Source organism: Trichomycterus rosablanca, chromosome 4, assembly GCF_030014385.1.
Source record: "Trichomycterus rosablanca isolate fTriRos1 chromosome 4, fTriRos1.hap1, whole genome shotgun sequence".
In the NCBI taxonomy this organism is placed as follows: domain Eukaryota; kingdom Metazoa; phylum Chordata; class Actinopteri; order Siluriformes; family Trichomycteridae; genus Trichomycterus; species Trichomycterus rosablanca.
The window spans coordinates 56,366,882-56,391,902 of record NC_085991.1 but is presented as its reverse complement, the minus strand read 5'-3'; the positions used below and the strand labels follow the sequence as shown (position 1 = coordinate 56,391,902).

Below are 25,021 nucleotides of genomic sequence, written 5' to 3'. Positions count from 1 at the left end.
ACCCTGTCCTTCTCCTAAATGTTTAATTATGGTTACGTTTTTTTTTATTAATTTAAACTCTAACTTTTTTTGCCATTTGCGAGCTCCTTTTCCACTGCTGTATTACTTTCACGTCTAAAACATTTTCAGGATCTGCACACGCAAACATTAAAAATAACACTTCTATTGGTGTCAAATATGACGGACTACTTTTTCTTTCATTCACATCCATGGTCAATCTATTTATCGCAACTCCATTGAGAATGCCTGTTTATAGTTAACCGTGAACGCGCTTCTGCTGGGTTCAATCTACTCAGACTTGAGTAATCTAACCCTGATCCGCTTTTGTGGATCCGAAAACTCTGGCTATGACATGGTGAGATAAGTCAACTCGCAGTTCAGGTTTAAGTTTGAACTTTGTTAAACCCGCTTTCTGGAATATCCCCCTGAGCTAATAATCATGGTATTTCAAAGTAAACTTGTTTCATTGCCCTTTTCTACAGCTGGTGAAAATGTACTTCTACATTAAAAACACTACATGGGAGTACATGAAAACACAAAGCAAAACTATACTAATTACTAACCTTACTGTGCAAATTGCATATTTTTAAAATAACAATAGAAAGACAAATACAAATATAAAACTCTACATCACAAACATTTGGGACAGAATGGAAATGGTACAAACACATGCTTTGTTGGGTCAACTTCATTCAAATCAAGCAAAGGCTATTTCTTCACTATTTTTCAACCTGTAACAGAGTGAATGGCTTCTGATGTTACTGTGGGAATTACAAAGCATTTTCTTTTTATGTTAAGTAGTTTTTACTTTTAGGCTTATTGTGTGCACAGGTTATATCAGCGTTACAACAGATCTAACACGTCGTTGTTTGAGTAGCACAGTGGGCTGAGTGCAGCACATGTAGTTCTCTCAGGTTCTAGGCCCTATGTTAAAATCCAGCTTAGGGTGAAACTAAAGTTACACTTTTTTCGAGATTTTCTCACTGCCCCAACTACACCCGCCCACCCCCACATTTTATTATAATGAATACTGTAAGCCTGCAGTGAAATAAACCCAAATACACACCAACACACATAGAAACACAAAGCACTAAATGTATTAGCTGATACACACACACACACACACACACACACACGTGGAGTGTTTTAATAATAGCAACACTGTACATTTACATTAGCAGAAGGAGTTTAGGAATCACTCCCCATGGGGATGTGTGATAGTTAAACATTACACAGCTGTAAATGAAGGGTGTGACTGTTTCAGGTGTATGCTATAGGGTGTATGATTACTCCACTATAGGACTATGGGACACTCCAGCCCGTTCGTAGATGTCTGGGAGGAAGGAATCGTACTCCGTGTTCCACACAATGGATCTCACGTACGCCTCCTTATCCAGTGGCTCTGGGTACCGAAATGCCATTCCTTTACTGTACAGAAACTCCACCACCTAAACAAACACACACACTTTTTTTTTTTTTGGGAACACATACCCTGTTAGCACTGATTGTGGGTGGACAGTTAGGAACACAAGGTGTATTTATCTTTCTTTAGTCAATCAGTAGACACTTTCTGATCACTAGACACTTTATATTTTTGGTTGGAGCGCTAGTTCCACTCACAGCACTGATAACAATGTGTTTAATTACATTTCCACAGCATGTATCTGTATGATGTACAAACTTTCCCAAACTGTTGCAAAAAACTTGGAAGCAATGGGTGTGACCTAAACACCTGAACTCAATAATTAGAAGGGATGTCAACATAATTTTACTCACATTGTGTGTATGTATAAACACAAATCTTATCCTCACAGCCATCTGTAAAGAAACCTCCCTAATGTTGGAAAGAGGAGGATAGAGACGACCCTGATTCTGATTCAGTTCCTCATCCGTCAACTGCTCTGCTAAGATCTGATACACACACACATATACAAACAGAGAGAGAGAGAGAGAGAGAGAGAGAGAGAGAGAGAGAGAGAGAGAGAGAGAGAGAGAGAGATAACATGATAACATGAGCTCCTGAAATATCAAACAGAGGAAGAAAACTTAAAAAAATGGATATAAGACTACAAACAACTTTCTCTTCTAATTTTTATTTATTTTTTTGACCTAATCCACCAAAAACATCAAAAATATAACCAAAGTTTCAACAAAGAGGACAAACTGAATGCGGAGTCTGGACTCCAGTGGACAACAGCAGGACAGATGAACAAGGAGAAAACGTCAAGGAGAGAACAAGAAAACGTTTGACACATAAGGACAAGATATACTAAAGCAAGGTATGCTGCATAGTTGAAGAACCTGCTTAAAATCTGTTTAAAAATCTTAAACTTTAAAACTATCTCAAACATAAGAATCCCTAGCTTGACTAGCTAGTAGTTAACACCTTGATCTACCTGAGGCTCCAGAAGTCCTCCCCACTTGAGCCTGCAGCAGCTGGAATACACAAAAACGTCTGTCACCATGGCAACCAGGCCTACCCAGAGCAGAGAGCTGGAGTACCCTGCTAAGTGTAATAGTGCCCAGGCAAAAAAGAAACACAAGGAACAAGTTCTAGCAGAAAACCCTGACACCTTGTATGCAGACTTCATCCACCTGAATGGCAAGAAGATAAAAAACAACTTGATCTTCTACACTGCTGCTCTGTCTGCATGGAAATCTGCAATCTGTAAACACTACCAGTTTAATGTCAAGGAAGGCATTGGCAGAGGGGGAAGAATCACTGTGTGTGAAGATGGAAATTTGGACACTGACAATCCTGTACTCACAATAACCTACTACACCAAAGGCACAGTGTTAATCCAAGGAAACGAACTCAGCCTGGGCTCTTTTGAGGAGATCTTTTCCCAGCTAAAGTCTGAAGCAGAAATAGAGGGTGTAGGTGCTACTGTGAACAACGCAGACTGTGAGGAGGACAGCCAAGATACACCATTAACACTTTCCACCTCAACCCCACCCCCCTCCCCCTCAGAAAGACAGCTGAGAGAAAACCTCGCTTTGCTTGAACTGGACTTTTTTGAGTTTAAGGAATCTACACAGGCCAGACTTTCAGACAAGGCCACCAGCAACCCAATTCAGCAGCTGAGAGAGGAGTTCCAACAGCTAAAGAGAGAAAACCAGACCTGCATGACAGAATTTAGAGAAAGCCTGAAAGAGCTTCAACAGGAGAACCTCAGTCTACGGGTACAGTTGGCAAAACTTAAAGACAATGAGTTGATAAAAGAAAGGACCCTGACAAGGCAGATACAAGATCTGTCAGAAAAGCTCCAACAACTCAAACATTATGCCTTAACCTCCAGTAGCACACCCACCGACATACAAACAAATAAGAATCACACAAATGCACACAGTGCCACCCCAGACATGACTGGTGAACATACTGAAGTACTTACCCCCTCTAATTTATCATATATAAAAAATACAACAACGGAAAATGACAGTCAGACACCTCCAGCAGCAGAGTCCCCACCTACCCCTGAGACCATCACAACCAACACAACAGAACAGAGGCCACATGTAGTGATGTTAATGGACTCAAATGGAAAATTTCTGGATCCCCAGAAGCTTTTCCCTGGACACCAAGTGACAGCAAAGCGATGTAGCACCACTGACCAGGCACACCGGCTCCTGAACAAAGAAACCCTTGGCAAACCGCAGCACATCATCATCCATACAGGCACCAATGACCTCCATACACTGCATAGTAACACCGCTGAGGCAGTTCGAAGAATGGCCATGCGAGCAAGCAAGGAGTTCCCAGAGAGCCACATTGTCATCTCCACCCTGCTACCACGATCGGACACACCCCCACACATCATCTATAGCCTCAATTCTGAAATCAACAGAAGATGTACTGCTCTACCAAATGTATATCTGGCAAATCATCCCACCATCACCCTACATGACATGTACGACGGACTCCATCTACACAAGGACAGTGTACGGATCTTTGCAAAGACCCTTAAAGATGTCACCTTGGGCCGCAACACCGCATCAACAAGACCAGGAATCCCCAGACCACCAGCACTGTACGCACCAAGGTATGAACATTTGTCACCTAGAAGGCATAGCAGACCTCAAGTCCCACCAGCCCCCCGGGCTACTACAATCTCCCCTACACCTGTGAAGCTCCCCACAGCCACAACATTACCTGCTGTACCACACCACACCACCGGGAAAGAAATGGAAAGAGAATCCACTAAGAAGAAGACTCCTGCACAAAAAAGGCCAAAGAGCTACGCTGCAGCAGTGACACAGCCTTCTCCTCCCCCAGCTAGAGCTTTGCCTTCTACTACAACGGAACTAGGAGAGATAAGAGAGATGCTCTACAACCTGTGTAATAGACTTCTTACAAAGTAAGCCCAAATATACAATCATGTTTGCACTATAACAATTTAGATATTTCCTCTGTTTTGTCCCACTAGACAAGCTGATCTAGATTTTTCTTTGATAAGTCACATATTTAATGCGCTCATTCCACATTAGTTGCTGGAACATTCAGGGTCTCCACTCTTCAATCTTCGGAGGGAAAAGTAGAGATCCTGACTTTCTAAAGAACATTGAGGATGTAGACATCCTTATTTTAACAGAAACATGGTGCCGTAAAGACACTCCTACCCACTGTCCCTCAGGATACTGTGAGATTATGATACCCTCACTCAAATTAAACACAGTCCACCGTGGACGAGATTCTGGAGGAATTTTAGTGTGGTATAGAACAGGCCTAGCCAACCACATCTCAATGGTAAAATTAGGGAAATCACATTGTTGGCTGAAACTCCATAAAAATATTGGCCTGTCGGCAACAAACATATACCTTTGTGCTGTCTACACTCCTCCAATAGAATCCCCATATTACGATGAGGAGTACCTAAACAACCTCCAAACAGAAATTACTCACTTTCAGGCCCAGAGTAATGTACTGTTATGTGGAGATTTTAATGCTCGAACAGGAACTGAGCCTGATTATATAGATCCACAGGGCAACAAACATGTGTTTGGCCAAGGCCTCCCGTACCCCACACCTAACCTCAAAAATAGAAACAACCTCGACAGCATTGTAAACACAGTTGGTAAAGAGTTAGTGCATCTCTGCCGAGCCTTAGGCCTGTACATACTTAATGGCAGGACCAGAGGGGACTCCATGGGGAGATTCACATATTGTTCAAATCTGGGAGCTAGTGTAGTTGATTATGCAATCACTGACTTGGAACCCAGCACTATTAATGCATTCACTGTCAGGCAGCAATCTCCCCTATCAGACCATAACCAAATTAATGTATATCTTAAAATGTCAAACCAACCAAATCAGACAACAGCAGAGCCCAGTAAAATGTACCCGCTTCACAGGACCTTCAGATGGGCCCTGGACAGCCACGAAAACTTCACACATGCACTAAATTCATTTGTTATATCTAACAAAATTGATAACTTTAATAACACCACCTTTGAAAAAAACAAAAGCAATGTTAATCGCGCTGTCAAAGAAATCATCAGTATTTTCCAAAAAGCAGCAAATATGGCCGACCTCCAAAGGAAAAAAAGGAAAACAAAACAATTGGAGAACGAGAAATGGTTTGACCAAGAATGCAGAACTCTCCGAAAGGAATTAAGAAAACTATCAAACCCAAAACACAGACAGCCAGATGATCCAGATCTGAGAAGGAAATATTGTGAATGCCTAAAGCAATATAAAAAATCAGTTCAAGTGAAAAAAATAAACCATACAAACAAAACACTCAGAGAAATTGAAGACTCAATTCAACAAAATCAGTTCTGGGAAATGTGGAATAGTTTAGGCACAACCAAAACACAGGACCTACCTATAGAAAATGGAGAAATTTGGAAAATACATTTTGAACATCTTTACCAAGAAATCCCCCCAAATTGTCTAAATACCAACTATGAAGTGATCAAACGTAAATTACATCTACTAGAAAGTTCCATAAAAGACAATCAAAATCCCCTTGATTATCCTATAACACAAGAAGAATTGGCTCAACAACTTAAATCTTTAAAATCTAAAAAAGCCAGTGGCCCGGACAGCATCAGAACAGAAATGCTTAAAAGCAGCACTCCTGAGCTGCAGAGGGCAGTGCTCAAACTATTTAACTTGGTCCTGAGCTCAGGATGTTTTCCTGACATCTGGTGCCAAGGACTTATTACCCCAATCCATAAGAGTGGAAACAAATTGGACCCTAACAATTTCAGAGGCATCTGTGTGAGCAGTAATCTGGGGAAAGTGTTTAATAGCATCTTAAACAACAGAATTCTCTCTTTCCTTAATGAACACAATGTCCTGAACAAAAATCAAATCGGCTTCCTACCAAACCACAGAACCACTGACCATATCTACACTCTCCACACCCTGATTAACAAACATGTACATCAATCCAAAAATGGAAAAATCTTGTATTCGAGTAACAAATGTGCTGTAAGAATTGGCGACAAACATACAGAATTCTTCACTCAGAAGAGAGGAGTGAAACAGGGCTGCAGTCTGAGTCCAACACTGTTTAATATCTACATAAATGAATTAGCGGTGCAGCTGGGACAGTCTGCAGCCCCCGGACTCACTCTGCAGGATGGGGAAGTAAAATTCCTGCTCTATGCAGACGACCTGGTGCTGCTGTCCCCCAGCGCACAGGGGCTACAGCAGCACCTGGACCTGCTGGAGCAGTACTGCCAGAACTGGGCCCTATCAGTAAATCTAAAAAAAACAAACATTATGATCTTCCAAAAAAAACCTAGATGTCAGGAACACAAGCACTTGTTTACCCTGGGCAACACTGCCCTGGAGCACACAATGCAGTACACTTACCTTGGTCTCATCATTACTGCATCTGGGAGTTTCAGCATGGCAGTGAATGCACTAAAAGAAAAAGCTCGTAGAGCCCTGTACACAATCAGGAAAAGATTCTACAACATTGTCATTCCCACCTCAATTTGGAGTAAATTATTTGATAGCGTGATCCAGCCCATTGCACTGTACGGAAGTGAAGTATGGGGTCCACTCAATTTTCACAGTTATATTAAATGGGACAAACATCCAACAGAAACCCTGCACGCTGAATTCTGTAGAATGATTTTAAAAGTCCAGAGAAAAACACCAACCATCGCCTGCAGGGCAGAATTAGGCCGATTTCCTCTAATTATAAACATAGAAAAAAGATCTCTAAATTTCTGGATACACCTAAAGTCAAGTCCCAAAGAGTCACTACAGTTTAAAGCACTTCAGTGCCAGGTACTGACCGCTGAAAAGAGTGACCTCAGCCAGCTGGCCCTGAGACTCTCTGACCCCAAAACAGGCCTCACCACAGATAACAGCACTGTCCAACAGCTCATAGCAAATAGTAAGAACAGATATCTAGAACACTGGGAGAACCAAATCCAGTCTCACAGCAGACTAGAATGCTTTCGGGAAGTAAAAAGTGAGATCCTGACCAAGTACCGACTCAGTAACCACAGTCTGGCCATCAAGACGGGCAGATACAAAAAGTCCTGGCTGCCCAGAGAGGAGAGACTGTGTGTTCACTGTGAGAGTGGAGAGGTGGAGACAGAGATGCACTTCCTTCTTCAATGCCAAAAATTCAAAACAACACGAGAAAACTTCACCGAAAGATTTAAACAACAAATCCAAAATTACCAAACACTCACAGAATTGGAAAAATTACAAAAAATTATGGGAGGAGGGCACACTGCCCCCCTCGCCGCACAGTATGTGTCAGCGCTACACCGCCTGAGAGACAGTGGGTAACAGTTCTGTGTGTATATATACATTTGTGTAAAGTACAGGTATATACTGTCTGTATATCTTCCTGTAAATTTGCTAAAATACTTTTATTGTTTATTTTTATTTTATCTGTACTCACTTTTATTATTTATTGTTTTATTGTCATATATTGCTTCTTTTGTAATTCTGTTATTATCGTTGTAATGCTTTGGCAATATTGTATTTTTTTTTTTTTACATTCATGCCAATAAAGCTACTTTGAATCTTGAATCTTGAGAGAGAGAGAGAGAGAGAGAGAGAGAATTCTAAACAACAGCAAGGAATATGAGCTCCTGAAACTTTAAGCTTTTTTGTTGAGTTTTTGGACATATACGACGGTTAGCAGTAATCTAAACTCTAGCTGAATATATCAGGCACATTTAGAGCGATTTTTGGATCCATCAACTAAAAAGAAAAAGAAGAAATACAACTAACAAGTTTTACCTATCAACTCAGGCCCACTCAGTCAAATCAAAACAACAGAGACTGACTAACAGACAGAAGAAAAAAGTGGAGAAATCTGGAAAAAAAAAAAAAAAATCACAGGAAAACAACAACCAATCAACAAACCAGGCTGAGTTGGCTAATAAGAAAGGGGGTAAGCTTGTTTTTGTGTATATTTTTGTGTATTTTAAACATTTATAAGGACTGTTAGCTGTAACTCAGACAGAATCTTCAACTGCCACCAACTGCCATTAGAATCTGTGTCAGTTTGAAAATGAACACAATACTGAGCCAGCAAACTGAGCACAGCCTCAGCTCTCTAACTATCAGCTACCCTGAAGAGGCCAACAGTGAGAGTAAAAAGAAAAAATACAAGGCAGAAATACTGAGAGAACACCCTGAGACACTCCGAGCTGATTTCACTCTGGTCAATGGAAGAGAAGTTAAATCTGACCTGGTGTTCTACACTGATCACCCAGATATCTGGCACACTACTCTTCTAGCTGACCAGAGGAATTATAAAATGTGTGGAAACAAAACAATTAGACAGCTGTACCTTGACACCACACCTAAATTTTTATAAAACTGGAACCATTATGATCCAGGGACCTGAAATACAACTTCAGAACTTTGAAAAGGACTTTCAAAGACTGAGGTCACTTGTTGAAAGAAACAAACCCATTCAGGCCCCTACATCCAGTGCTGTGCTGTCTACCTCACCCCCACACTCAGCTTCCAGCCCTCTTCTAGCAGCCTGTTCCAACACAGCCTCAACTACCACCAGCCCTGCAGCGCCCAGATCACCCGCTACAGTCAAGCGCATTCAGGACTGCCTCTCACTCCTAGAGATGGAGTTAATAGAGATGAAGGAAAATAAACTTCATGAGGAGGATCTTCTGCAGCAACTGAAAGCTGAAATGAACCAACACAAAATCGAGGCAAATGTGAAAATGGGACAGATAGAAAAAACTGTGAATCTGCTCCAGAGAGAAAATACGATTATCAAAACGGAAATAATAAGAATTAAAGAGGAACTGGAGCAGAAGGACAGACGGATCTCCACCCTCACAGACCAGCTGCTAAAGGTGACTACAAAACACCACACAGATGCCAACAGCAAACCTAACAGCAGCCAGAAAGAGTCGGCGCTCCGCCCCTCCAGCGCTACACAGAAAGAACCCGAGCCCCGCCCCTCCAGCGCTACACAGAATGAGTCAGAGCCCCGCCCCTCCAGCGCTACACAGAATGAGTCAGAGCCCCGCCCCTCCAGCGGTGCTCAGAAAGAACCCGAGCCCCGCCCCTCCAGCGCTACACAGAATGAGCCGGAACCCCGCCCATCCAGTGGTGCTCAGAAAGAGTCTGAGCTCCGCCCCTCCAGCACCACACAAAAAGAACCAGAGCTCCGCCCCTCCAGCGGTGCTCAGAATGAGTCGGGGCTCCGCCCATCTTCAGCCTCACTTTGTCCTCCTAAAACAGCCATTCTCATCGACTCTAATGGAAAATTTCTGAGACACAGGCAGGCAGATGTTCCCAACACACAGAGTGGGGAAATTCTGGTGTCCCACAACCCAGGCAGCACATAATCTGCTTCATCATACACAGATAGGTGCACCTGATAACATCATCATCCACACAGGAACAAACCAGCTTCACTCTTGTGGGAAAAGTCTGTCACTGATGGTGGTACAAATGGCTCAAAAAGCTCGTAAAGAATTCCCAAAAGCCAACATCACCATCTCTACCTTACTCCCACGACGAGACATTCCCTGTGAGATGATCAAGGACATTAATGATGCTATCAGCAGAGAATGTGCCAAGATCACGGGCATTACAATTGCCCATCACCCAGCGCTAACTCCAGAACACCTACATGACCATGTACATGTGGACAAAAACAACATCTGGATGTTAGCATATGATCTTGGAGGAGCCGTACAAAGCCCCGGGTTAATGACGCCTTATCCTCATGATATAAATCATAGGCCTAAGAGTACAGTGCAACCCAAGAGAGGCAGACCAAACAGAGCCACTCCCAGTAATGCAGGACACAGTAGAGCCACATCCAGCAACACAGCGCCCACCAAACCCCAGCGTCCCACTGCAGCATCGACCAGATCCCAGCATCTCACTGCAGCACCAACCAGATCCCAGCATCTCACTGCAGCACCAACCAGATCCCAGCATCTCACTGCAGGATCCAGCAGATTCCAGCATCTCACTGCAGCACCAACCAGATCCCAGCATCTCACTGCAGCACCAACCAGATCCCAGCATCTCACTGCAGCACCAACCAGATCCCAGCATCTCACTGCAGCACCAACCAGATTCCAGCATCTCACTGCAGCACCAACCAGATTCCAGCATCTCACTGCAGCACCGACCAGATCCCAGCATCTCACTGCAGGATCCAGCAGATCCCAGCATCTCACTGCAGAATCCAGCAGATCCCGATGCATCACTGCAGCAGAGGCTCTACCACCAACCTGCCAACAACCCTCCTATGCACAGGTTGTATCTAATATTAAACAACCAGACCATCCAGCCCTTGAGGAAGTGAGGCAGCTGCTCCAGCTCATCTGCAGACTTGTTGGATAATTACACAAAACAATATATCCTTTTTATATTTATATACTTAATATACTTAATTAACTTAATTATTACTGTTGCTTTCTGTTGTATATGGCTAATAATCAATATTTAATAGTTTACTTAGAATGAAATCTCTTACAATCTCTCCTGGAACATTCAAGGACTATATTCCTCAACATTTGGTTTTAAAACCACAAATTTAGATTTTTTAACATGCATTTCTGGCCAAGACATTATCATACTAATTGAAACATGGTGTAAAGATAACACCAACACTCACTGTCCCCCAAATTACAGGGAAATTCTGCTGCCCTCTATAAAACACAGCAATATAAAACATGGTAGAGACTCCGGGGGGGGGGGTTATAATATGGTATAAGGACAATTTATCACCATATTTGTCAGAAACCAAAAGACATTCAACACATATTTGGCTAAAATTAAATAAAAACATAATTGAATGTGAAAATGACTTGTACATATGTGCAGTTTACACCCCCCCTCTAGAGTCTCCGTACTATCAGGATTGTTTCTTTGAGAACCTTCAGCAGGAAATCAGACATTTTCAGGCCCAGGGGAATGTCATGCTTGTTGGAGATTTAAATGCCAGAACAGGCAATGAGAACGATATCATCGATTCTACTGGTAACAAATATATATTTAAACAAACATCCATCAACTTCAGCACTATCTGCTCCCAAAGAAACAGTCCTGACCACGTCCTGAACAGGAATGGTAAAGAGCTAGTGCACCTCTGTCGATCCTCAGGTCTGTATATTCTTAACGGTAGGATCCGAGGGGACTCTTTAAAGAGGTTTACATACTGTTCAGCTCTTGGAGCTAGTGTAGTCGACTATGCGATCACTGACATGGACCCCTCCACTATTAGTGCATTCACTGTCAGACCACAACTCCCACTTTCTGATCACTGTCAAATCAATGTTTATCTTAAACGACTCAGTCAGCATCAAACCATGAAATATGAGCCCTGCAAAACATCCCAGTTAAACCGAACATTCAGATGGAATCATGACAGCGAAGCTAAATTTAAATCTGCTGTTGGTTCCTCAAAAATCATTAATCATATTAACAATTTTTTATCAGAATCATTTGAATTAAACCAATCAGGTATTGATAGAGCTGTTTCAAAAATTAATGGAATATATTATAAATCCGCTAAAATTGCAGGTCTCAATTTTATAAACACCAAACCAAACCAAAAAGCACAAAATGAAGAATGGTTTGATGAAGACTGTAAAATAATCAGGCAGAAATTAAGACATCTATCAAACCAAAAACACAGAGAACCAAACAATCATCAAATTCGATCAAATTATGCTACAAATCAAGAGGAATATAAAAGGGAATATAAAAAGATTTTACGACATAAAAAACACATCTATTATACTCAGTATCTACAAAAAATTGAAAACTCTATTGACCAAAATCAATTCTGGGAACTGTGGAACAACCTGAGCAACAAAAACCCACATCATCTGGCCATAGAAAATCCAAATACCTGGAAAAATCACTTTGAACAATTATATGAGCAATTACCACCAGACGATTTTAATTCAGAACAGCAAAAAATCATAGAAAATCTAAATATATTAGAATCTACCATAAAAAACTATCAGAACCCAATTGATCACCAAATTTCACAGGAAGAATTGAATACCCAAATTAAAAAACTCAAATCCAGAAAAGCCTGCGGACCTGACAGCATCAGGACCGAGATGCTGAAGTGCAGCAGTCCTCAGCTACAGCAGGCTCTGCTCAGGTTGTTCAATATCGTTCTCCAGTCCGGCTGCTTTCCTGAGATCTGGAACAGGGGGATTATTTCCCCAATCTATAAGAGTGGAGACAAATTCGACCCCAACAACTACCGAGGCATCTGTGTGAGCAGTAACCTGGGGAAGGTGTTCTGCTGTATCATTAACGCCCGGATACAGGCCTTCCTTACCGAGCACAGTGTCCTGAGTAATGGACAGATCGGCTTTTTACCAAATCATCGCACTACTGACCATATTTACACCCTACACACCCTAATCCACCAACATCTACACAAACAAAATCATGCTAAAGTTTTTGCATGTTTTATAGATTTTAGAAAAGCATTTGATTCAATCTGGCAAGAAGGATTATATTATAAAATTATCCAAAATGGTGTAGGGGGTAAAGTCTATGACATCATTAAATCAATGTATGTCAATAATAAATGTGGAGTAAAAATTGGCAATAAAATGACTGAGGTCTTCACTCAGGGGCGTGGTGTCAGGCAGGGTTGCAGCTTGTCTCCTACTCTATTTAATATCTATATCAATGATTTAGCGGTGTTATTGGAGCGATCTGCAAATTCCGGCCTGACACTAAATAAAACGGAAGTTAAATTTCTTCTCTATGCGGATGACCTGGTGCTGCTGTCGCCCACAGAAAAGGGGCTTCAGCAGCATCTGGATCTGCTGGAGAAGTACTGTCAGACCTGGGCCCTGACAGTAAATCCTGATAAATCTAAAATCATGATCTTCCAAAAGAAAGCCAGATCTCATGAGAGCAGGTACACTTTCAATCTAGGAGACACCGCCCTAGACCACACCCTTTCTTATGATTACCTGGGGCTCAAAATCAGTGCCTCAGGAGGCTTCGGTCTGGCAGTGGATGCACTGAAACAGAAGGCCTGCAGAGCCCTCTATTCAATTAAAAACAAATTCATTAAGATTGACGTCCCAATTAGAATCTGGTTAAAGATCTTTGATAGTATAATCCTGCCCATTGCGCTATACGGTAGTGAAGTATGGGGTCCACTCAGTCATCATGACTACACTAGATGGGACAAGCATCCCACTGAAGTCCTGCATGCAGAATTCTGCAGAATGATTTTACATGTACAAAGAAAAACCCCAACCAACGCATGCAGGGCTGAATTAGGCCGATACCCATTAGTCATTAATATTAAAAAAAGAGCCCTTAAATTCTGGATGCACCTAAAATCCAGTCCCACAACAAGCCTGCAGTTTCAGGCACTCCAATCCCAAGAGCTCTACCCTGAAAAGAGTCCCCTGTGTCAGCTGGTCCAGAGACTGACCAACACACTGACCCCTAACAACCCCAACTCTCTGACCAGCACTGCTTCCCAAACACCAATCAGAATCACCCAAATTATTAAACACCTCAAAAACACTTATCTGGAACATTGGAGAACCCAAACTCAATCCCAAAACAGACTAAACTGCTATCTGACCCTAAAACATGAATACAACCTGGCCACGTATCTCCTCACTGTCCGAGATACGAAGCAGAGACACATTCTCACCAAATACAGACTGAGTGACCACAGCCTGGCCATCGAGAGAGGCAGGTTAAAAAAGTCCTGGATCCCCAGAGAGGAGAGACTGTGTGGTCACTGCAGGACAGGTGAGGTTGAGACAGAGGTGCACTTCCTTCTAAGTTGCCCAAAATACACAACAATTAGACACAAATATTTTGATCAGTTTGGAAGAGAGGTGAGCGGCTTCAGAACGCTGACAGACAGTGAAAAACTGGCCATTATATTAGGAGAGGGACCATCAGCCTCCACTGCAGCCAGATATGTACAGGAGTGTCACACACTCCGGGACAGTGAGTGAAACACCAAATAAAATCCCCACCCACCCCCCGAACACACACACCCCCCGCACACACACACCCCCGCACACCCACCACACACACACCACACACATCGCACACCCACCACACACACACACACTAATATTTTCTCTCTTTTTGTGTGAACAATTGTTTTACTATAAATTGAATATTTTCTTACCATTTTTTTTTCTATGTATATACTTGTTCTTTTTTCAAATATTTATATATACTAATGTAAGCTTTGACAATACAAATATGTAAATTTGTCATGTCAATAAAGCAAATTGAATTGAATTGAATTGAGAGAGAGAGAGAGAGAGAGAGAGAGAGAGAGAGAGAGAGAGAGAGAGAGAGAGAGAGAGAGAGAGAGAGAGAGAAAGGTGAGTGACCTTATAACCATCAGCATCATATTAAAAACCATCATGATACTGTGATAAATTTAGCCACATACACTAACAAGAAAACCTTAGAAAACCATTATCACTTAATACAGTCCACCGTTGCATCAAGAAATACAACCTAAATTATTACACAACAAGAAAGCTATACATTTTTCTATTCTGCTGTTTAAAGTAAACATAAAGATCTTAATCTGAGTCTTTATAAGTTTATAGGTGGCTGCTGCTGCTGCTACATGGTTTAATACTTACATTAATAAGCAAATAATCCTAATAACATGGGCAGCATGAGTGTTGCCTAACACATGCATGTGCACGCACACACACACACACACACACACACACACACACACACACACACACACACAAACAATGTTTACCTTTGCAGCCTCGAGGAACACCGTATCACTGATGTGTCTAACACCACTCAGAATTACTGCCAGAGCCACACCTAACACACACACACACACACACATTTCTATTAGTCGAGGTAAAAAACATAATAGACTGTACAGTGAAAGAGTACAAAATAAAAATATATTTACACTAAATAAAGATGATAATCATTATTATTGTTTTTGTGGATGAAGTTTGTCCTCTGGATGTAAATAAATTCAGTAATTACTTGTACAGCTTCTAAACACTGGCAGGACCCAAGATCAGAGGTACCCCAAATAACACTCAGAGAATTCATGGCCCAAAACCACAACTCATTCATTTTTCCAAATTATTGGAAAAATAAAATAGGAAAACACAAATCCACACCTGGGAATATGTAAGCATTGTTCCCCTGTCCCAGAATCACCATCCTGCCATCATCCAGAGTTACAGCAGCAAACGGACTCCCACTGGCAAACAAACACCGACCATAACACACACACACACACACACACACACACACACACACACACACACACTCAGAAAAGCACATTCATTAGCCATTTGATGAGCTACACCCTACTGTTACAATACATTTTATATTTCATGTTTATAATTTTGTGATTCTTTATTTAATATCCTTTATGAACAATCAAATTTACTCTATGATCAGTTAGGCCTGAATTCTCTTACATTTTGACCAACAACAGGCTCCACTTAACCTTGAATTAGAGACAGTCTGCTCCTTGTTATTCTTAGCACATCCAAGACAGTCGTATCTATCAAAAATATTAAAACACATTTGTATTATCCTGTTCTGTTCAGTCACTAAACAACTACCATGACACAATCTTAGGTATGTGTGTGTGTGTGTGTGTGTGTGTTGTTTTTTTTGTTTTTTTTACCTGTGTGAGAGTGTATGCATCCTCTGCAGTACACTCAGCTTTAGCAGTCAGATTGCTCAGAGCAAAGATGATTGGTCGCTCATTTAACGAACCCATAGCCCTGATGACATCATGAGTGAATAGTCGCCCCGCCCCAGACACACCTGAACACAACAAACACAGGTAAGAACAAGGTCATGAACATGTCTATCAAAAAGTACATGCAATCATGAGACAAACTTGCATCCACCGACACACACACACACACACACACACACACACACAAACACACACTCACCGATGATGGCTGTAGGTTTAAGAACATTAACAGCATCCAGGAAACTATTCACATCACCCGGACTAGGATGCACAAACCCCTCCTGATTACTATCTGTGGGCTCAGATCTACCCTGTGCACGCGCGCACACACACACACACACACACACACACACACACACACACACACACACACACACACACACACACACACACACACACACACACACACATCATACCTGAACAAGCAGACCGTACTTGTCAAACATCCAAATCTTCTTGTGAGCATCTGCCTGACTCATTCCCTCCTCCATCAGTGCCATGACAATCAGGTTAGCAATGCCTAGAGCTGCCTAACACACACACACACACACACACCACTTACACACTACTAACTAACGCTTATATTAGTTCAGCCAGTTTGTAGACACCCCTAAAACATACTGTACAAGAGGCATAAACATATCATTACTTTACAAATTATGTGTGTGTGTGTGTGTGTGAGTGAGTGAGTATACCTCTCCGGCTCCCAGGAACAGAACTGTATGATCAGTGATGGGCTTTCCTACAACACGCTGCACTGTGTTAGGATGAATCTTTTGGTTCAAAAAGGTCCTGAAGAAAGCAGTCGTGAAGTCCAGAAAGTACTCTTTAAAACACTTTATTAAGTGTAAAAATAATCTGTGAATATATATCAGAGCTAAGCCGGCCAGCGCTCCTTACTCCTGCAGTCTAGACACACCACGTAAGAAAGAGGCCGCGCCTCTCTTCCCCGCCAGTTTTTAAACTCAGCTAGGCTCCTCCTCCTTTACTGCTGGTGGAGCCAATGAAGTGTGCTAACAAGCCCCGGGCTCTGCCTCCCCCCCTTTCTGTAGGAGTCAGGGAGAGAGCTTAGCCGGCGACATGTTGAACAATAGACCATGTGGTCTGGATGTAATTTATGTTTAATAATGATGTTATGTTAAAAACCTAACAACTGCTAACAAGCCCGCCAGAGCTACTGATGCTGTACCCACACACCCACACCCACCCCGTATTGGCTGTCCTAAAAGTCGCTAGAAGTCGCTAAATGACGTCATCGCCTAATTTGCATAAGGTCCATTTGCGTGTAATCGACGCTGTAGAAGAGAGGAATAAAGTGGGTACAAAAAAAAACACCCTAAATATGTTTAGAACTACAAATGAACGTTCTTCTGTTGATTCGTGGTTTGTTTTTCTTTTTTAAGACAACACTGAGCTAGCTGGGGAGGGTTGCCAGATTGCGACAGTAATTTTCAGCCAAAATGCATGAAAAACCGCCCAAAACACAGGATAAGCAAATGATGTTTAGCATTTCACAAATAATAAACCAGTTAAACCATCATGACCTACAAATTAATATCTTAAAATGCACAGATCAGTAATTATACATTATAAAGGACAAATTATTTTTGTCTTTGAAGTAGCCTACCAAGTTTGTAAAATGCATTATTTATGATAGGACACACAAACTTGCAAGCAATGAAAGTTTAACCTCTCGTACATATGAGAGGTTATATGTACGAGACTTGCTTTCCTTCATATTTGTTGTGTTTGTAAGTATAAAGTAGGAAACACACTAATAGAGACTATACTCATTTAACTAGTAAGTAAGAACGCAGCGAGGCACCTGTAATCCATTCTCCATTTCTTTTACTTCTCTCTCCTCATCACATACATTCATTAATGCATCGTACATAACACTATGCATTGGCGCCACCTACTGGCGCATGTAAGGTACAGAACACAACATTCCCCCTTTACTTAAGAATTAAACCCTTAATAGCAATTAAAGAGGAATCTGAACCATGTTGGTAATAGTAGTTATCAGAACAATGCATTCCTTACCAATTTTAAGTTGACATAGATTGCTAGTAACTTTTAGTATGAAAATGATCAAAAATATGTTATACATACCAAACAGTAATTACCACAATAATGATATCAATAATAGAAAATCTGAAATTAGTTCAGAGGAACTGAAAATAGTATTAAAACGAAACCAAAGGCCCTTCTGTAAGAATCAGTGTAAACTTATAACCGTAGCCTAGGAACATTTTAACAGGCTATATAAACCTTAGCAATTGTCTGGAGTATATTAGTATTTAAGTCACATAGTCCTCTAACCAACTCGGAGGCCGTCTGACACGAGCAGAGGTCGCGTGAGAGTCCATAGCATCAGTGAGGTCTGGCTCAAGGACTGTAAAATCATCAGTCACAGCATGTGGTGCAGAGCTAGCAAGTGTCTCTGGGGAAGCCGGGATAGGATATCTTGCAAACCGTGATACATGCCATTTCTTACCATCTGACAGAAGATAAGTGCTTTGGCCAACTTGTTTCTTTATCAGCAATGGCTTGGAGTAGCGCGGGTGCGCCTTTGGAACATGAAAGGGTTTCCGGACCCGCACGCTGTCCCCTTTTGAAAACAATGACGCGAGCTCCACGGCGGAAGTCAGTGTATGACTTCATTCTTTCTTGCCGGGAGGACACTTTTTGGCGAAGCGCATCAGTGTCAGAGTTTGTGAGTGGCGGGGAAAGGACGTGGAGGCGTGTGCGCATTTTTCTGCCATGCAGCAACTCAAAAGGTGACAGTCCAGTAACCGCATGTGGAGTGGCACGGTACACCTGCAAGGAATCTGTCACTGTAGCTTTCCAAGGCTTCTGCTGCAGGATGGCAGACTGTATGGAGGATCTAAGGACTCTGTGAAAACGCTCGACCGCTCCGTTCGCTGCAGGATGGTAGACTGCTGTACGTGCGTGCTTTATATCACGGCCTTTCAAGAATGCTGCAAACTCTGTAGACAGGAATTGGGGCCCATTGTCTGATACAATAGTTCTCGGATTACCTAATCTGCTGAATACTGAAGAAAGAAAAGTGATAATGTTGGCTGTAGTAGCGGCGGACGTGAAAGCAACCTCAGGCCACTTGGAGTGGTAGTCAGTCAGTGTAAGTGCAAAGCGGCAGTCTGGAGTGCCATTCTCAAATGGACCAACCACATCGACTCCTACCTTTTCCCAAGGCTCTGCAGGAAACTCTACTGGTTGCAGAGGAGCAGCTGAAGGGGTAGCAGACTTGTCCATAGACTGACATAGGTAGCAGTTCTTCACCCATGTGTTAACAAGGTCATCCATACCTGGCCACCAGTAGACTTCACGGAGACGTTGCTTGGTTCTCACAATGCCTTGGTGTCCTTCATGAGCCAGGTCAACTAGGGTGTGGCGAAGGGTGACAGGTGCAATGAGCCGTAGGCCTCGGAAAATGAAGTCACCTTGTACAGACAGTTCATGGCGGAGTTTGTAGTATGGGCATATGACTGTACTCACAGCAGCTGGAGAAGGGGGCCAACCATCAGCAATCTGTGCACGCAATGCACAGAGCTCATGACAGGAAGCAGAAGCAACAGCAAACGCACCGGGGGAGACGGCAGACAGGAGATCAACAGACAGCATAGCCACAAACTCCGGCTCCACTTCTGGTTCGTCAGCAGCAGCAGGAAGAGGCAAACGGGAAAGGCAGTCCGCAGTGTTGTTTTCCACACCTGGCAGGTAGGCAACATCATAAGAAAAACACAGCAGGCGCACTGCCCATCGTGCGATACGCATGCCAGCGCGGTCAGCTCCTTTGGTAGTCAGGAGAGTGGTCAGCGCCTGGTGATCTGTACGCAGTGTGAATCGCCTACCCCACAAGTAGGTTCTCCATTTCTCAACAGCCCAGACGCATCCCAGGGCTTCTTTCTCAACTGTTGAATATTTGCGTTCAGCAGGAGTCAGAGTCCTTGAAGCAAATGCAACGGTGCGCTCAGTGTTATTGGGTTGGATCTGTGAAAGAACAGCACCCAGGCCGTAGTCAGATGCATCAGTGGAGACAATAGTAGGAAGCTCAGGGTTGAAAAGAGCTAGGGCTGGGCTCTCCACTAGCAACTGTTTCACAGTCTCGAAACTGCGCTGTGCATCCTCAGACCAGGTAAACTCACTGTCCTGACGAATGCAGCGGCGCAGGGGCTCCACAACAGTAGCAAAGTTAGGAATGAACTTGTTGTACCACGATAAAAGTCCCAAAAATGACCGTAACTTGCCTGCATCAATAGGAGCTGGGGCATGTAGAACAGCAGTAATGTGGTCCTTGTCTGGCTGAATACCGTCAGCCGTCACTGTATGTCCAAGGAAACGCAGACTGGATTTGTTAAAGTGGCACTTTGATGTATTCAGTTGTAGCCCTGCATCTCTCAAGCGCTGTAACACAGCTCTCAGTGTGTCGTCATGACTGGCTTGTGTACGACCCCAAACGATCACATCATCTAAATAGTTAGCAACGTTAGGCAGGCCTTTAAGAATTGTGGCCAGCATCTTTTGAAAAGCAGAGGGTGCAGAGGCAAGTCCATACGGGACACGACAAAACCTAAAAAGTCCTTCGTGTGTGATAAAGGCAGTCAGGTCCCGACTTTCCTCATGCAGTGGTAGCTGAAAGTAGGCATTCTCCAGGTCAATGGTGGAAAACACTGTAGCTCCATGCAGCAGGCCCAGCATCTCATCAATGTGTGGGAGAGGGAAGGAGTCCACAATAACAGCCTTATTGGGCTCACGGAGGTCAACACACATTCTGATATTACCTGATTTCTTTTGTACGACCACAATAGGGGAGACCCAGGCAGAAGCATCTATCCTCTCGATCACACCTGCATGAAGGAGACGCTGGATTTCAGCACTCACAGCATTCCGCACAGACAGAGGCAAGCGGCGTAATCTCTGACGTACAGGTGTGACAGTTTGAGACACTTTCACCTTGTGCACAAAACCATTTGCACAGCCAAGAGTGGTCGTGGGCAGGGGAGCAGTAGCCATGACAGGAGCAGATGTCATCGCAGCGACAGGTTGGACAGTAGATCCCTTAAAGCACAGGCTCAGGCCATTGATCAAGTCCATGCCAAGCAGAGCAGTACCAGATTCCACGATAAAGAAGGAAGTTTGACATGTAGCTTTATTCCAGGACACAGTAACAGGAAGGCAACCAATAACTGAAATAGGTGCACGGGAGTATGTCACTAACTTAACTGCTGGGGGTAACAAATGATCACCTTTAAAGTACTTGTCAAACAGGCATTTTGGCAGAATGGACACAGAGGAGCCCGAATCCACTGTCAGCTCCACAGGAACTGCAGCAATGGTTTCAGTCTTAATGTGAACTGTGCATTGAATTTTGTGTGGTGCAGCATGGTCATGCAAGTAAAGGATCTGCACTTCAGGAATGTCAATTTCGTGCACAGGACGCATTGGTCCAGAACGGCACACTCTTGCAAAGTGTCCAGTCTTATTACAGTTCTTGCACTTAACTGAGGAAGCAGGACATGATGCGTCGTTGGCAAGGTGTCGGTCCGATCCGCAGCGGTAACAGGTTCGGCTAGATGAATGAAATGCAGGTACAGCAGGACGAGCAGAAGAACGAGCAGGAGGCGCAGGAGGACGAGAAGCGGACGGTTTTGCAGACGGAAGAGGTTTGCGTCGGCGGCGCGTAGTTGTAGCAGCAGACACAGCTTGCACAGGTGCTGCGTGGTCACCAGCGATACATTTAGCTTGTTCATTTGCAGCTTCGATCTGTGTGGCTAGGTTAATGGCTTTCTGCAAAGTTAAGTCCGATTCCAGAAGCAGTCTTTCTCTTATACGAGGATTGTTTACGTATTCCACTAACTGGTCACGCAGCATTTCATCCACGTTGGGACCAAACTCACATGTAGTCACCAAGTCTCGCAAAGCAGCAACATACTGTAGTACGGATTCATGTGGCGCTTGGACGCGCTTTCGGAAAGCATGGCGCTCAGCAACAACGTTCCGTCGCGGTGTAAAATAAGTCTCTAGCGCCTTAATTGCAGCCTCCAAAGTCTCACCTTGATCGGGCAATGTGTAAAAGATGCGCTGACCCTCTGTCCCCAAGCAATGAAGGAGAAGTGCACGTTTACGAGCGTTTGGCTACCCATTCGTGTTCGTCGTTACCACTTGCAAGTAGTTATTAAACATCCTCAGCCACGTGTGGAATGGTAACGCAGGTTCTCCGGGGCTTTGCAAAAACGGAGTTGAAAAAGGCATCGAAGCAGACATGGTTGTAGTGGGTACGAAAACTCGTCGCCAATTTGTTGTGTTTGTAAGTATAAAGTAGGAAACACACTAATAGAGACTATACTCATTTAACTAGTAAGTAAGAACGCAGCGAGGCACCTGTAATCCATTCTCCATTTCTTTTACTTCTCTCTCCTCATCACATACATTCATTAATGCATCGTACATAACACTATGCATTGGCGCCACCTACTGGCGCATGTAAGGTACAGAACACAACAATATTCAACTCAAATCACTTGTCTTACATATGAATCAGTGTATTGATGGGCGTGGCAACGGTGTCTTGGACTGGAAAGAATAACCTGTCAATCAAACTTTTGACAACGGGTTGGATGTGGTGGGAGAAGGTAGACCTATTTGGGTTACTCTCACGAAGTCAAGCTCATGAGGTGGCATGAGGAATTTTGATAAACAAAGTCAATGTTAACAAAATATTAAATATAAAATCATAAACATCTTCCTTTGGTCTACCTTGCACGTGTTTTGAAGTGGACATTATAAGTATATTTTTTGTTGTTTTTTCATTTTTTAGGGCAAATTTCTCATTTCCGCAACGTGTCCATCTAAAAAAAAATTTACATTGTGTAAAACTTTTTATATTTAAATATTAAAAACAAACAAAAAAAATAAATGCATATCATACTATGGACTATACCAGAAACTTGAAAAATGATGATGCAGGCAGTGGAAGCGCAGTGCTGCGGTGGAAACGGAGCTATAAAATCTATAAATATTTCCAGTTACTGGATGCGGCTAAAGTTCACTGGAAAATGATACTGGGTATTAATTCATTATTAATTAAAATGTGTTTTTTGTTTTTACTAAACGAATTTGACCGAAGCTCACGGGCAATTCGTAAATAAATAACATTCATTTTGTTGGATTTTAATTTCACAATCAATAATAAATTGCGTATATTGATTTGTAATGTAGGAGTCTGTAAATAACCTTAATAATGTGGGATTTGACAAATTACATCAAATTATTTATTACATTTATTTACATTTTTAAACATATTTGTAATATTAATTAACATCAAATTGCTCCACGTTTGTATGAATCAGATGATTATAATTATATAAATATTTTAGTTCATTAAAACACCGGAAACCCTCGTGCACGCGCGCGAAAGTTTGTATCAGAGATAATAATTAATAATATAAAATCAAACTGCTGCTGTTATTAAAATACTGAAAGTAATCTAATTAATCTTTTATAATATTCTAACTTTTACTGCCTGATAGGAATGTAAATTACATAATAAAGATTATTCTTATTAAAATATTGTAGAAATTATTATATTATATAATTATTAATATTTTATTAATAAATGATGAACAGGTCTGTAACCTTTTTAACGAGTTTAAAGGGTAAAAAGAGAAATGTTTGATATTTGTGTCTTTTATAGTTTGTATCTGTTATTTAATTTCTGTTCACAGTTTTTTACTCCAGCGGTTGAATTTTGTGTCTGAAGGTTTTACTGATCCAGATGTTTCTCTGATTAGCAGCTGTTAATGAAAGTGCAAATACACGTGTTGGTGTCACACAGTTTAATGACTTAGGTTTGATCATTGCTACGGATTGATTTTTGTGTGGAGTTTGGCATGTTTTCTCTGCCTGCATGTGTTTTTCTTTCCAAAGCATGCCAGAAGTTGTGTTTGCTATTTAAATTACTCCTGCGTGTTAGTGAATAATTCCCTGCACTCATTCCCACATAGCATAAAGTGTTGCCAAAGTGGGCTCTGGACCCACTGAGACCCTGACCCAGGATGAGATTCCTACTGAAAATACATTTACAAGTTCTGTATTTTATAAGATCATTTGAAATGAATTTGTATAAAGTGGATCTAAAGTAAAAGAGAATGTAAAAAAAATATTGAATATTTGTGCATATTTAAAAATGTATAATAAATTTAATAATTCTATCTGGGACAGTGGTAGCCTAGTGGGTAGAGCTTTGAGCTATCAACCGGAAGATTGGTGGTTCAAATCCAGGCTCTGCTATGCAGCCACTGTTGGGTAAGGAAGCAAGGCCCTTAACCCTGTCTGCCCCAGGGGCGCCGTACGATGGCTGACCCTGCTCTCTGACCCCAGCTTCCAAACAAGCTGGGATATGTGAAGAAAGAATTTCATTATACTGTACACCTGTATATGTTTATACGACAAATAAAGTATATCTTCTAGCTTCTAAATTCTATTTCACAAATGTGAAGTAAAAAGGTACAATTCAAATATACAGTCATAGAGAAAAGTAGATTTTTTTAATTTATACAACAAATAGAATAATAATATTGTGATTATAATTCAGTCAATATCTTAAAAATATACAATATTTTACAGAAACATTAAATCCCTTCTAAAGGGAAACAAACGGAAACAGCAATAAAACTAACCCTGATATTTAGCTTAGCATTAACTGAGACATATTTTATTTACAATTACATATTAAAGCAAGTGTGTGTGCATTTGTGTGTGTGGGCGTGTGTGCATGCATGTATTTGTGTGTATGTGTGTGTGTTTGT

The 25,021-nt window shown here is 42.0% G+C and overlaps 1 protein-coding gene across 1 annotated transcript; it reads right to left on the bottom strand.

Moving 5' to 3' along the window:
- Positions 1 to 1,139: 1,139 nt before the first annotated feature.
- On the bottom strand, positions 1,140 to 15,994 carry LOC134311811 (NAD-dependent malic enzyme, mitochondrial-like). The gene is made up of 4 exons (XM_062993491.1): positions 15,595 to 15,994; positions 15,210 to 15,280; positions 1,777 to 1,911; positions 1,140 to 1,448 (listed from the first exon to the last, which is right to left on the bottom strand). The coding sequence occupies exons 1-4, from the start codon at positions 15,758 to 15,760 to the stop codon at positions 1,287 to 1,289; spliced, it is 534 nt and encodes a 177-aa protein (XP_062849561.1). The 5' UTR covers positions 15,761 to 15,994; the 3' UTR covers positions 1,140 to 1,286.
- Between the last annotated feature and the right edge of the window lie 9,027 nt (positions 15,995 to 25,021).